Below are 15,934 nucleotides of genomic sequence, written 5' to 3' on the forward strand. Positions count from 1 at the left end.
CGTACTGACATTGCCTGAGATGCAACTATATTGTTTCAAAATGTAGATATTTGTTGTTATTTCATGCATTTGTTGTTGTCACACATCCTGATCTTATTGTCTGTGTCATTTTGGGGGAACAAAATCAAATCTGAATCTCGCTACATTAGGCTATGGGGGGCGGAAGAAGGCTATTTGAGTTCAGAACAATCATGCCTGCGTTATGTAACCCTACACTGCTGGAACATTGGTCATACTTGACTTCGAGCACGCGCTGTCACTGGTGGTGAGTGTTTAGCAGCTTCATCCTCGTCCAATCCTGTGTGCACAGTGTAATTTCCTCATATCAAAACACAGAGTGGGATGGGCTCCACAGTCAGACTCGTGAGGAACACTGGAGTAACGCGGGACTCGTTGTGGTGTCCGTGGTTTAGGCTACACGCGCATCCTTTGCGACTGGGGGAATCAACACCAAACATCCAAGCAAGTATAATTATATGTTTATGTAAATAGCTTGATGAAAAGATTTAGGAAAAAATAGGAATAGGAAAAACGATACGCATGTAATTCTGATTTCTAGCTAGCCTATGATGTTGTTTACTTTCCCATTTCGCACTAACCAAATGTTAAAGGTGGGGCAGGTTGAAAGGATGGTCAGGTTAAGTTTGAACTCATGTTCAGCACCACAAGACAGTGGACAGCGCCACTGATTTCAACTGCGTATTACGATAATCCCATGGGCGACCATCCCCCCAATGCTTTGATATCTTTCTTCTGGGGTTACAAGAGCGACAATGCATGTTTTGGTAGCCATAATTCAGTACATTTATGGGCTAGACTATATGTTTTGCCTTCGTTGTTGGATTTTAGTAGAATGGTCTAAAATAATTTTCAAACCGTCAATATTAAGAATTTATACATGTGGCGGATAACTTTTGATATTAGGCCTACCTTTGATATTAAAAAGGGGGAGACCTTCATCCAAGTCCATGAAGCACATCACATAATGTGACTTAAACATGGACAAACATGGTCAGCATTTGCAGAAACAGATATTATAAGGATACTAAGGAACGTTTTGCCGTCATAAATTGGTTGTCTGTACTCTCTCTGTACATAATGTGTGTATTTAGAGTGCACTGAATGGGATAACTGTTGATAACTGAATGTTATCAACCACCAAAAAGCAAATGAAAGCTTTTACACCTTGCCATTGTTATGGGTATTTTATGGGAATTTTATGCACACCATAAGGTTCAGGATGATAAGGAAAATCTGTTGAATTTGGGGGAAATCTATCAAAGCACTTTATAGAGCTGGACATTTTTAGATGTGGTTTTATTGGAGAAACTGTAATGTATTAGTTTGTGAACATCATCAAAAGACAGAAAAGTAGACACCTTGAAACACATAGTTTCTATCATCCTGCTGAATGCTCACACACGTTTGCATGTTCTTACACACATGCACACACACACACACGCACACACACACGCACACACGCACACACATGCACGCACACACGCACACACACACACGCACACACACACACACACACATACACACACACACAAACACACACACACCATACGCAATACCTGCACATACAGGTATACAATTAATTTAATACAATTAAAAGCCAAGTAGGCAGACAATGAACAGAATGAGGATACAGTATCATGAAGTAATTCCCAGCTCAGAATTAAAGTGTAGTGCAAATAACAAATAAAACAACACATCATACTAACTAAATGAGTTATCTTGTTAAATATGAGCTTGCCATACCCTGCAGATCTGTGCAGCTATTTAAAGGCCCAGAGGTCTTATATATTTCCACACTATGAGGTTAGAAGAAATTATGATAATGCCCTTTTAGTGTAAGAGCTGTTTGAATAGACCACCTAAAATGTCAGCCTGTTTTGGTGGGATGGCATTTTGGCCTGCCTGGTGACACCACCAGGTGGTAAATGTGTTAATAGACCAATAACAAAGAGTGTTCCAAACCTCTCTGCCAATGACAGCTAATTTCAGTTTTCCCCTTCCCACTCAGACCACTACCAGACAGTCCTAGCAAAATTCTTCTTTGAGAAATTGCTCTTTGCTAAGAAGCTATTTTTGTTTATTTTTGACCATTTTAATTTAAAACAATTACAGCAAGGTACATCATTATTACCCAGAAATTATTGAGATTAACGGCTGCAAACCACTCGCTGAGTAACCTTGCCTGCAGAACAGAAAATTACTGTTAACTCCCAGAGCTGAGGTCTATAGACTTTAGCTTGGTAAGCTAACATAGTCTTGTGTTGTGCAAAACACCCAGGTTTGATACCCAGTTGATTGCATAAGTTCCAGCCAAAGGACCAAAGCCTGGAACACTGTGAACAACACAGCCAGGTCACCCATGATGCCAAATCAGTGGTAGACGTAAATCCATCTCTGAGGATGTCAGGGGATTATGTGGAATCCATCCACAAGGGGCAACAGTGAGCGGTGTTAGTTTCAAGCAGGTTTATGTTTTTGATGTGGACAGGGATGGGTGTAAGGATCTGCTTCTGGTGCCAAAGGTTGCATGTTCAAATCCAGCTGTAGAAGTTGTTTTTTTAGATTTTTGTCCCTTAACTAAATCATTCGGAGTTAATGCCTAAGCATCTGCTTCTGGTGCCAGGTTGCAATTTTGAATCCAGCAATAGAACGTTTTTTTTCTTCTTTTTTTCCCCCCAAACCTTAACCCTTACCATAGCCCATTCGGAGTTAATGCCTAACCTTAAGATTTTGGAGTTAATGCCTAAACCTGGCCCTAACCTTAAAAATTCAGAGTTAATGCTTTAACCTGGCACTAACCTTAAAAATTTAGAGTTAATGCCTAAACCTGGCCCTAACCTTAAAAGTTCAGAGTTAATGGCTAAACTTAACCTTAAACACTTCGAAATTTGACGTTGTAACCCTGGTGGTGCCTTGGCAGATAGAGACCTGGGTGAAGGGTTGACAGCCTCAGATTCACCGAGAGGTGTTGACCAACGTTACCATCTCCACAGCGGGAGCCGTCTGGCGCTCTGGCTGTTGTCAGAATTAAACGTTTGTCCATGTTCGTCCATCTTTCTCAAGCGTCGAATTTCGATTGAGAAAGATGGACAAACATCTCATTCTAACGTGAGACCGTGAGAGCTTGTTGCAGCCATACGGCTCCCGCTGTGGAGATGCTCATGTTGTTTTGCATCTTATCTACCGAGAGCATGCATGGGCAGGCTTAGATGAAAACATCTCTCCGTGAATCTGAGGCTGTCAACCCTCCACCCAGGTCTCTATCTTCTAAGGGACCACCAGGGTTACATTTGCCTGCATGGAAAATGAAATGTTTTAAAATATTTTGTAACAGAAAGCGAAAATATGTGCTTGTTATTTGACAAGTCCAGGTAGTCCCTCACCGTTTCAGTCCATTTCCTTTGACCTTTTCTTCTACCTGGGTCATTCCTCATGACCCAGGAGGAGGTTTAGAAGCACTACTGAGATTCAATCAGCATTGAGACACTGTATGGACATGATACGTTAACAACTATTGAGTATAGCAATGCACAAACTTGATAGCATTTTCCTGACATTGATTGCTGTTGAAGTGCACAAAGACAATGGCTCACGTGCACTTACTCATATGGGAGCACACCTGACCTTGTTCCAGTCTGTAACACTCCCCCACACTGCCATAGGCCACTCCCAAAGTAAACAACATTGACATTTTTTATGTTGCAGGAGGAAAACCTTCCTATTGCACTCTCGGAAGATGCTGAACATAGAACTGTCTGCAAATTTAATTGGCCCAATTTAGCCTGTTTCTTCCTTGCAGTAATTTTCCTCTGTTGCTAAGTCTGTTGCTAGGGCATTGTTTGGTGGGTAGCTCTGTGACTGTGCCTGCTGCCTAATCTGATTCCACTCTGAAGCTGTGTGCTTGTGTGCCAGCTATCCAGAGGCGGGTAGAAACAAAAGGAAAACATATCGAGGCATAAAATGCTGGCGTACTGCTGTTTTATTGTGATGCTCATGACACACTTCTCAGTTGCCTTAAGAGGTAAAAAAAAAGCTGAACTAATTTCAGGTGAACATTTGGGGTGTTCTCATATCAGGGCTGGGGGACCTGGAAGACTAAAAGTGCATACAATCTGGTATAAAACCTGCCTTCAAGTATTATTTTTTGTGGTTTAACTGTTTAACTGATGTCTTTGCCCTTACTTGCTGAAAATGTACCTGTAGTGGAAGACATGATGGTCAGGCTACACAGTGTATTTCAAGAGGGGTGTTTGCTTGGTGACAGGGACAGCTGCTATATTTACCAACATCCTGGGTGCCATGCAGTCAGAATAAAGAGAGAGCATCTGGACTGTAAGGGGGGGAAAGAAGTCTGGATTCAGTAAAGTGATAAGGACCTTAGGGGTCAATTACGTCATTCTTGATATAAAAAAGGAGAAGGCCAAAGACGTACACACTTACATAACCAACTCCTTTAAGCGATGATGCTAAGCGGCACAACATTCAACAGGAGAGAGGGAATGGATAAAGAATGGAGGTATGTTATAATGTGCAGTCGGGCATTATGTGAACCTTGAATTATTCAGCCGTCACACATCAATAAAACATACACTTTTGTGCATGTACTGGAGCCTGGAGGCCTTTGCATGTCTAAGTCAAAAATGGAGAGGGTGAATTGAACTACCTGTATAGGGTCTGTGAAAATCGATATACAACCCAAACATTGTACACTATTATTCTGTAATTCTTATCTCAATATTCAGTGAGCGGTTTGCCGGTGTGTTACTCTCTGGTGTCATCTATTTGGCAGGAAAAAGGCTCTTTGGCACAGGATCCCAAAAGGAAGAAATTATGTCATATTTCTGCGTTTTTTTTTTTTTTTATCTTGGCAGAATAACTCATGGCACTTAGTCAACCTCTTTCTTATAGATGTTTGAAGATGCTGCTGTCTGTTTTCCACCTGGTGGGACATCATTTAGAAATACATGAATAAATTAAGAGTTAGAACCCCACCCAGTTCCTATCTGCAGCGTCATTTACAACTAGATTTCAATCATCATTCAATTACATCGATAACGTAATCGGATCATGCGTTTTTAGGTTGTTGCATTTTTCTGTGGCACATGCATGTGAAGGACAGTAAAGCTTTTGTTTTATTGGATGTAAGAAACGGTCTCATGCCTTTGTTCCATGTTTGAGGAAATACATGCAAAGTATTTTCAAGTAAAACAAAAATATTTTCCATCTGGTAGCCTATTTCTGATGTGGGTCTCACTGGTTTAATGACCAAGGTCCGGTCAGTGTCTGTGCCATCTGTGCCAGGCAGGGGTGGACGTGGGCGGGGGTGACATGATTTTACATAACAGATTCCAGACAGAGTCGCCCCTTGTTCGTAAAGGGTTCAGTGCCAGTGTGCCACGTCATGATGCCTTGGACAGAAATACATCTCACCTAGTTTTACTTTTCTCACAGATCCAAAGGGGAAAAGGCAGCGTTAAGCACCATGGGACCATTCCAGGAATATGAGGTGCGTGTCATTGCAACACTTTCAAAGTCAATCATTCTTGCTATATTAGGCTATCATTTTGAATCTTAACAATTCAGCTAATATTTTGGTTAAAATTTCACATCATGAGAATGATAGTTATCTAATCTAGACTGTCACAGTCACAATAGCAGACCATAATTAGTTCCTGACTGTGTTGCTGTGACAGAGCTAGTGAGACAAAAACAAAATGCGCAAAGTTGCATTTGTGCACACCGATTCTGATATGAATCTGATTTGTTCTTGTGGCAAAAATTCAAGTGGCGAGCATAGTTGTGATACTTGTATGGTGCTCAGGAAAAGAAGTCGCCAGGGAAGGAGAGCCCCCGCAGCCGCATCCCACGCTTGATCCTCCATCCTTTCCAGCCTAATGAGAAAGGGTCGCCCCTGTCCGAATCACCCATTTCAGAGGAGGAGGGTAAGGACTGTGACATCAGCTCGGACAACTCCAAACGGACCATCAGCACCAACAGCTTTTGCTCAGGTATGTGGTTCCCATGTTTCAGATCAAGGTTAGGGTACATCCTAAAAGTTTAAAGTAGTTTCCTCTTCTAACCTCACTAAATGTAGCTGAAAACATACAATTGATAGGAATTTGCTTTCACCTGTCACTATTGTCATATTTTTTATGGCTGCCCGGGCAGTTCTGGCAATGGCAGATGGGCTGGTTTATCTAAATGGAATGTTTTGGGTGCAGAGTGAATGGCCGCCTGTGTGTTAGCAATGCCCAGGACGATTTCCGATCCCAGTCCAACCCTGCAGCCAGCGTTCATCATATAAAAAATGTCTGAAATCATGCTAACACACTTATGTAGGCTTTGTTATGCCATTCTGGCCAAGTAGGCCGAATCCACATCTTATCACATAATAGTCAGGGCATTGGTTATATAATCATGCACTGGAGATTTTGTGAGTGTTGCCAAGTCAAATTATGTAAAGAGAAGTCCTCATCATATCACATGAAAGCTTGTTGATTACTGTTGTTTCAAACAACTAGCATACTGTTGCAACAAATTTGAATTACACAAGGCTACTAACCTACCACAAACAACAAAGTTGGCAAGCATAAAAGTTTGCATAATAGTTGGCATTATTCCAGAAATGACCTAGCCGTCTGTAGTAGGCCTAGATTATTTTCTCTATAGACATTATTTTGACAACAGTTACACCTAACCAAAATGAGGTTACAACATATTGACGTATATTGAATAACATTAAGTCATCATGGAAGTTCCTCGTCACCCCTTTCGCCTCCCTTCAGCTTCCATAACAGTGCTGTGGCGTTGGTAACATGAACACTGTTGGTTGGATGAGTTACAGTATGAACAGATACGAGGGAGTGAACCTCGAGCTCTGTATGATTGATTGACTGCTGTGTGTTCCATGCTGCATGCGTATTCTTGGCTATACCTGACTACATAGATGACACCGGCTGCCCCAGTAGTCAGTCTGTGTCCCCCTCCAAAACCCCATCAGGCTCAGACAACAGTCCGCATGGCTCCCCCACGCCCACCGCCGAGTGCAAGACCAAGGTGAAGAGGGTGAGGGTGATGGAAGAGTGGCACGCACCCCCGCCAAGGCACAAGAGGGAGCAGCGATCGTCCACATTGCCCAGAGGTAGGCTACTGCAGGGAATGGCTTCAGTTTTTATTTTGTAGGTGGGGTTAGGAGGATCATACATACGTTGTCCTAGTAGATCTTAGGCCAGGGCTGACCAACCCTCTTCCTGGAGATCTACCGTCCTGTGGGTTTTCAGTCCAAACCTAATTTAACACACCTGACTCTACTAATTAGCTGCTCATCAACAAGACCTTTAACGAGCTGAATCAGATACGCTGAATTAGGGTTGAACTGAAAACCTACAGGACAGTAGATCTTCAGGAAGAGGGTTGGGCAGCCCTGTCTTAGGCATTTCTCTCAATGCTCATTCTGTGTATTTGTTTGATTTCAGTACTTGTCTAACTGTCAATTAAAATAGATTTACAAAATACATCTACATCAGATTAAATATATATGAAATAGCCATGTGAAATGGTTTCTTGTAGACCAGGGTTGGGCTCAATTTGAATTGAAAGCAGTCAATTCAGGAAGTAAACTAAAAATCACAATCCAATAATAGAAAAAAGGGCATTTATTTTCAATGACTTCTCAATAAACTCAAAAGTAGAAGGTATTTATTTCATTTTGTTTTTAAATGTCTGCATTTTAAATTCTAATAATTTCCTACTTGACTGCCTTTAATTCAAATTGAGCCCAACCCCGATTTCTACATGGTTTGTGTGTATACACTATCTGCATAGTATTGTTTTCATGTAATTTTAGCAGTAGAAAGTAAGTGTAACTGATGTGAAATGGCTAGCTAGTTAGCGGTGTGAGCGTTAATAGTGTTTCAATCGGTGACGTCACTCACTCTGAGACCTTGAAGTAGTTGTTCCCTTTGCTCTGCAAGGGCCGTGGCTTTTGCGGGGCGATGGGTAACAATGCTTCATGGGAGGCAGTTGTTGATGTGTGCAGAGGGTCCCAGGTTCGAGCCCAGGTAGGGGTGAGGAGATGGACGGAAGCTAAACTGTTACATAAGCAACAATGATTTGCTTGGGAGAATGGGAGATTGCAAAACATCCATAGGAGGAGACAGTCAGAGCGGCAGGACCTCTGGCTTTCTCGTCCAATGGGGTTTGAGAAGGAGGCGAGACGCTAAACCTTTTTTTTTTATAAGTATGCAATTGAGGTTCTCCCTATGGTTACATCCCAAATATCTCTCCTACCTCTTCAGTGTACACTTGTTCACTTCCCTTCATGGATTTGAAAGGAACTGACTGGTATAAGACATATGATAGAAACTTCCTCTAGCCCATGTCTACACCAATCCAATGCTTTTACATTTCTGGGGAATAATGAACAAATGCAGGAAGAAGGAGATATTATTGGGACGCACTCAATGGTTGTGTTCCGCTGCTCAGACATTGCATGTATTAACCAATGGTTGCATGACACCACATCTTCTGTGCCTTTGGGCACCAGATTGCTGACATATGATGTGGTTAGCTGATATATAAAATACTTATCTAGGCTTTGTAAAATCTGGCATGTGTCAGCAAGGTCTGTGCAGAAGAATGCCAAAAATGAGGGGATTCGATTAATCTGGCCCAGGGATCCCGTTTAAAGCCCACGTTGAAGTTGGCACAAAACAAAAGTGATGTAATTAAGCATGTGGAGTAATGAGTAGGATTCTGTGTTTTCACATGCTAAATTTGAAAAAAGTTTGAAAATTCAAATATATACTGTATGGAAAATAGATTCGCCATGCTGCCTTGTTGAAGACATGACCGAGAAGCGAAGATTACTGTTTGATTTGAGATGGGCATCCTTCCTTACTCCTTTTGCCCATTCACGTCACGCAACCCGAGGCTCAGCATAATTGAATCCGACCAAATGCCTTAATCAAGGTTCAAATCCAGAGAGGCTGCTGATTGGATAAATAATGTTTGGACGGGAGGTTTTCCAATTAGGAGTAGCAGTCAGACTTCACGTTGTACTTGCACTTGATTCACTCACCCAGTGTTGAAGGTTCAGTTTTGTTGTTATTTAATCACAACTTCACTGTGAGCACTTTACTATGGTTTTATCGAATGGGAAGAGATGCTACTCAGGTATGTCATTTATTTCAGGAGTTTACCCATCACTGATTAGGGAGAATGATGTTCTACCCACATATTGAGTTGCCTCGCTGGCTCATTCTGAGAGTGATTATTTTGTTTGAGAATGCAATATTGCAATAGTATTTTTGCACTAATTTAGCAACATGTCTTCAGAGGTTATTTATGGAATAAAATTGGTTGTCATGATTTGGTACAGCTCTACTGTAGGTACGTTAGGTTGGCCCTGTTCTTTTCATTAATAATCTGGTCAGAATCTTTACTAGGTGATATGATGCTTAAATGTACTATGTTTGGTTTTCTAGGGATTAACTGGATTTAAAATGTTTTTATGAAGTGGTTGATGCAAAACGATATTGTATCGGCCCTTCATGTCAGTAGATTACTGTAGTGCATGAGGGATGGAGAGGTTAGGGCAAGGGATGCCACAGCCTATCATGCAGCCACCAGATAGGTGAGTGACGGATCTCATGGCCTTGCCCGATAATGGACTAAAGGAACCCAATGTTATTCCTTATAGTCCAATCAACTCACAGGTTCAGTTTCAGAGGTGAATTGGCTCTGGCAGCCAAATACTCCATTTAAATTGAGTCGGTTCTAAACTTTGCCCTCTAATTTCATATCACAAATCCAAAATCTACTTGCTGTACGCTGTTTTCAATTGCAGCTGACAGTATTGTTCAATGACACAGGTGTTCGAAGACTCAGTCAACTACCAGTGCTACTTAGCTGTCTTCTGTCTGTCCTCCGTAAACAAGCGCTATAACATGGAAATATGTCCTTGTGGGAAACCTATGAAAGGTTAAATTGCTACACACCTTTTATATCAGCGAGGAAAAAAATAAAGATTCGTTCCTTATGTTTCCAAACCCGTACTGTAAGCGACGCATGATAACGTTCAAGTACGAGCGTTGGGGCTCATAATAAACTCGCTCGGCCAGTAGAGCCTATCGTCAATAGGCGCTAAAGGTAGTTAGTGGCTATGAATGGGTTAGCGGGTGAGGCTGCATTTATTAGGTACCCTCTCGTGCAAGGTTGAACCGATCGGGCCTGCTTATTTTATGGCAGCTGTGTAATCTAATAGCCTCTGCTTGAATCATGCCATTGTTGCCAACCACAAACGCACCATAGCCTCTAACAAGGTAGGGCTTTGCAGCAGGATGAAGCTATTCGGTTTGTTTACCGTTTTAAAGTAGCTCACATGGTGTGTCAAAAACATATGTTTTTTTTAATATCTGAATGCAGGAAAGTAGGTTTTTGAAATAGACATGGAACACAACTGCAAGATGTGTAGTCATGGAAAAGCAGAATGCAAGTGTGTGTGTATGGCATGAGTGTTTAGTGTGTCCTGCCTGCTGATGCCAGGTCAGTAGTAATATCCTGATGTGTTTGTCTGACTCTGCAGGTAGTGAGGCAGACTTCAGCTCCTCCAGCAGCACTGGCAGCCTAAAGCGAGGGGGGAGCCTGGCCCACAGCTCCACAGGGAAGAAGATCTCCTCACGCAGGTGATGTATGAGGTGGCTCTGTTTCTCTACTGCCTCCATTGTAGAAGCAGACACGCCATGCCTTTACCATTTATCTTCCCCCACTAGTGGGTGTTATACTTAAAGGGCCTGTTTTCCCTGACCCAGATTCAGCCTGATCCTAAACTAAAATGCACTTTCAACAAAAAAATGTAATTGGGTCTGGGAAACTGTTCTAATAATAGCGATGCTATTTTCTTTATTGCTGTATATTTCCCCGCCCCCACTGGTATTTTGTTTTTTTCAATGATAAATGCACAACATTACAAGACTGGTATTGTGGAAAATGTCTTCTCTAGCTTTGCCGGTCTTTCCCCACAGTCGGGGTGCCCACATCAGGAGCCTCCCTGTGTTCAAGCTGGCAGGGATCCCCTCAGCATCCCGTGATGCAGAGCTCTATGCCCCGTACAGGACAGTTCCCTCATCCACCACCAACAGCAGCAGCAACTCTAGCCCCACCGTACCCTCCAGGTAAACAGCCATGTCAATAATTCCACTTAGCCTATCGAAGGACATGAGCAACTACCATGTTAATATCCTTTCCGATCAACATGAAATGCCCTAGGAAGAAGGGGTTAGGGGTCAATTTGTAATGACGCATATGTTGCTCTGTGAGGGGTGGGCGTTCACTAGGTGGGGCAAGGGTGGATAGATTAGGCTCTATGCTGGGACTTTTTGTCGTCTCCCCTCCCCCCTCCTGAGGGATTATATCGGTCAGGATTGGGCTATACTGAGATTAGAGGATTTTATAAACAGTCAGGATTATTTTGGTGTGTGGGTGTCAACCTTGGGTTTATAGGAGAGGAAGAGTTCATTAATATTTCATCCTATCTCAGTCGCTAGCCAGACGTGCTTGCCTGGCTGCATCCCTGCCTTTTTCACTTACTGTCTGACATTTGTGGTCGCGCTTCTGGGTTCTCATGTTGCTATGTGGCAGAATATTCACTTGAGGGTTCCTGTGCTGCCATGACAGCAGCACTGCTCAAACAAGCTCAACCTTGCCTTTCTGCTCGGACTGTAAAAATAACTAACCAGAGTCCTCTTGAATTCAGCCCACAGCCTTAACGTGATTCATTCTCTATGCAACACAGAGAATACTTATGTACTTATGGATCTTATGCGGACGTGAAAATGTCCACGACTGCATTTGTTTCTGAAGTCATTTTATTGCTACAGGATTTTTGTCCTTGTTCCCCTCCGCTCTCTTCTGCCTGGCTGGGTTTCGTGTGACGTCCTAGTTCTCTCACTACCTTCTGCTAGCCTGTTCTATTTCTGGCAGGGATGCAGAGAGCTCACATCAAAGAACAAGTCCCAGGTTGTTGCTAGGATATAGCGCTAGCTTTTAAGCCTGTTTGTAAGAGGGGCTGCTCTGCATATTAGCCAAATCCATCCTCTGAAACAAAAACGTTTCTTCAACCCTTAAAAAAAAAAAACTGAGCCCTGATCACAGGGATATTCCAGAACTGCTAATGTACAATTGAAGGTTAATGTGCTTGTAGTGATAAATATAGGTGTTTCAGGGATTTCTCGGGCAAAAACACTTACCTTGTAGACTAGAGCAAATGTAATTTGGGTTTTCCCTCCCAATTCATTGTTTTCCTATCTATCCCTGCAAGCTTTTGACCAACCTCGCATTTTAGCTTTTTTTGCAGCATGAAGTCTGCTGGCTGGTTAGCTTGTGTCCCAGTCGGACTTTGAACTTTGCATCGTGCAAGTTGCACCAATCCCTTTATTTTTTTTGCATGGCCTAGTTCCTTCCCCACAGAACTGAGGGAGCGTACTTTAGATGGGGCACAGTACAGGATGGTGTGTATAATAGACGTGGTGTCCTCTTCATCAGTATCCATATTGAGAAAAAGATGGCATCTGACCAGTAGAACATACAGTATGTGACTCTGGGCAAAGGTGTAACTTCCTGTCTTGTCTCCCCAGAAGGATGACCCCCAGAAGATACCACTCCTGTGGGGACAACCATGGCATCAGACCCCCCAATCCAGAGCAGTACCTCACCCCCCTGCAACAGAAGGAGGTGGCCATTCGCCACCTGAGGAGCAAGCTGAGCGAGGTGGAGAACACCGTCCACGACAGGTTACCTTCTCAGTGAACATCACATGTTTAGCTTATTTCCTAAATTCATCCCATAGAGTGCATTCCACCTACAGTGTAGCCAAACATTGCAATCCCACACAGCTGTAACTACTAGCTGACCCTCTCTTTTCTCCCTCAGGGAGTCTGAGATTGAGAATCTCAAGTCCCAGCTGGGACGGATGAGGGAGGACTGGATCGAGGAGGAGTGCCACCGCGTCGAGGCACAGCTGGCCCTAAAGGAGGCACGAAAGGAGATCAAGCAGCTCCGGCAGGTTGTGGAGACCATGAAGAGCAGCCTGATGGAGAAGGACAAGGGCATCCAGAAGTACTTTGTCGACATCAACATCCAGAACCGCAAGCTGGAGTCCCTGCTGCACAGCATGGAGATGGCCCAGAGTGGCTCCACGCTGCAAGACGAGCCAACCATGGACTTCATCTGTGGCGACTCCGACTCCCCTGTCAACGACCAGCAGGGGGAGGTGGGTGACCAGGCGGTGGAGGAGATGGTGGACAGTGGGCTGCTGGTCAACGACAACCTGGAGCACGTGCTCATGTCCACGGCGGTGGACTCCAGCCACGACTCTAGCGGTAAGCTGCGCTGCCACCCAGAGGCTGGTCCAGGGGTGTCCACTCTACTCCACAGTCTGGAGGAGAAGGTCACACCACTGCCTTCACCACCCTCCAACACGTTCTGCTGCAGCACACTCCCCTTCCCTGCTCCAGAGGACAAGGCCGTACAGACCGAGGTGGTGTCCTTCCCTCCTGACCTGCACACCCTCCTGCTGCAGCTGCTGAAGCTCCATGGTGGTGCAGTTGGAGATGCTCTCCTCCCAGCTTCTACCAGCCTCCTAGAAATCCCAGCACTGCAGGGCCCAGCCTCGGCCCCTATCCCATCCAGCCCTAACCAGTCCACCTTGAGCCTGCCTAGCCCCAGCCAGCCCACACCAGTTTTGCCAGTGAGCCCTGACATGTCCAGTGATTCAGGCCTGTGTTGCTCAGACCCTGAGGTGATGGTCTCCATGCGCTTCATGGAGGAGCTGGATTTTGAGGTGAGCAGTGAGGAGCCCTGCAGTGCCCCCGAGATGGACGTGGTCAACAAACGCTATTGGAGCAGCAGCTTCCTTGTCGATCTTGTTGCTGTGGCCGTACCAGTGTTGCCCACGGTGGCCTGGCTGTATTCCCGGCATGGCGTGGATGGGGCGGCGCCAGTCTACAACATCGCAGCACTGATCCGTGGCTGTTGCATGATGGGCTTGCACTCTCTCCGTCATGTCACTCATCATCATGGGGCAGATGTGTAACGAACGGCCTCTGACCCCTGCATGCACAGCCCGACCCCTCAACTTGAAGCACTTAAACATCAGTTAATCAAAGAGTATTTGTGAAAATCTTTAGTTTTTCTACACTTGTGAATATTAAAGCTACAGTTATTAATTTAGGTTCCCACGCGGTTACTTTGCACTGTGTACAGTTGTTGTGAGTTATGTGAAATTTATGGTGAAGGGATTTTATTTACTTTCCATCTGTTGTGTTATCATAATTGTGTCTAAATGGATAATCTGAGTAGGTGGTTATGCATCATTGATGTCCTGGGCTGGCACTAGTTACCCCTACTTAAAGCAACTATGTTATTTTTCTGAAAGTATTAGGATTTCTGAGGGTGGGGATGAAATTGAATGTTAGTTTAAGCAAGTTTGTAATGGTTTATGTTCCCAAATCTTAAACCTGCAGCCAAAGCTTCATTAGTGAACGTTCACTCTTAATGTTTATTTTTCTACCTGGGAGTAGAGCTTTTTACGTACGTGTGTAACAAATTGTTGATTGGAGTATGAGCTCAATGCTTTGAAACATCCCATACTCGTTTGTGCCTGAGCTACTTTGTGTAATACTCTTAACATCAAATGTCCTAATATATTTATTAAAGCATGATAATCCAATCCATGTTTGATTCCTCTTGGGCATTTTCTGGTGGGAAGGGTTGAGTAGACTTTCATCCCAAGCATTTCTAGTGTCCATACATTCTACATGCCATATCTAGCAACGGCACACAACCGTTGTCTCGTTCTACAACCAATTGAGATGCATCGTTCAGCTCTTGTCTTTCTCATGGGTGCCAATTTCAATTGATTATTTTCATAGTTTCTCTTTAAATGCCAACAAGAAGGATATTTCAGTGAGCAAATGAAACTAAAAATATTTCTCGGATGTACTGTTATTAATCTCCAGAGTAGAGGGGGAATCCTTAATTGCAAAGCCACACATGTCAGAGGCCAGCTCTGAGAACAGCAGAACGCAATGTTCCCGGCTCCAAACACGAGGGTACATGTTTCTGCATCCGCACAACAGCTCTTAACTAAGGAACAAGTTCAAATGAATTAATAAACTGATCTGTCTGAGCCTTTCCATATGACTGCATAATACACTGAACAAAAATAAAAACGCATTATGTAAAGTGTTTGAGCCTAAATTAAAGATCCCAAATCATTTCCATATGCTCAAAAAGCTTCTCATTTTGTGCACAAATTAGTTTGCGTTTCTCCTTTGACACAATTAATCCACCTGACAGGTGTGGCATATCAAGAAGCTGATTAAATGGCATGATCATTACACAGGTGCACCTTGTGCTGGGGACACAAGGCCACTCTAAAATGTGTAATTTTGTCACATCTGTGGCATGTTTTGAGGGAGCATGCAATTGTCATGCGGACTGCAGGAATGTCAACCAGAGCTGTTGCCAGCGAATTCAATGTTAATTTCTCTACCATAAGCCGCCTCCAACGTAGTTGGAGAATTTGTCAGTACGTCCAACTGGCCTGAACCTCAGACCACGTGTAACCATGCATGCCCAGGACCTCCACATCCAGGTTCTTCACCTGCGGGATTGTCTTTTCTTCACCAGGGTCTTGACCTGACTGCTGTTTGACGTCGTAACTGACTTCAGTGGGCAAATTCTCACCTTCAATGGCCACTGGCACGCTGGAGAAGTGTGCTCTTCACGGATGAATCCCGGTTTCAACTGTACTGGGCAGATAGCAGCGTGTATGGCGTCATGTGGGCGAGCAGTTTGCTGATGTCGGCGTTGTGCATCGTGGCAGTGGGGTTATCGTACAGGGTTATGGTAC

The 15,934-nt window shown here is 43.8% G+C and overlaps 1 protein-coding gene across 6 annotated transcripts; it reads left to right on the top strand.

Moving 5' to 3' along the window:
- Positions 1-277: 277 nt before the first annotated feature.
- On the top strand, positions 278-14,749 carry sybu (syntabulin (syntaxin-interacting)). Of its 6 annotated transcripts, none has more exons than XM_024399519.2 (8): positions 278-462; positions 5,473-5,527; positions 5,843-6,029; positions 6,968-7,162; positions 10,607-10,706; positions 11,046-11,195; positions 12,660-12,812; positions 12,952-14,749. In XM_024399519.2, exons 2-8 carry the CDS (start codon positions 5,504-5,506, stop codon positions 14,111-14,113), a joined length of 1,971 nt encoding a protein of 656 aa, XP_024255287.1. In that variant the 5' UTR covers positions 278-462; positions 5,473-5,503; the 3' UTR covers positions 14,114-14,749. The 6 variants fall into 6 exon arrangements, with proteins under 6 accessions (XP_024255287.1, XP_024255279.1, XP_024255310.1 ...); XM_024399511.2 differs by having other exon boundaries at positions 281-466; positions 12,657-12,812; XM_024399542.2 differs by having other exon boundaries at positions 281-462; positions 7,022-7,162.
- Positions 14,750-15,934: the final 1,185 nt, after the last annotated feature.

The sequence above is a fragment of the Oncorhynchus tshawytscha genome, linkage group LG03, assembly GCF_018296145.1.
Source record: "Oncorhynchus tshawytscha isolate Ot180627B linkage group LG03, Otsh_v2.0, whole genome shotgun sequence".
In the NCBI taxonomy this organism is placed as follows: Eukaryota; Metazoa; Chordata; class Actinopteri; order Salmoniformes; family Salmonidae; genus Oncorhynchus; species Oncorhynchus tshawytscha.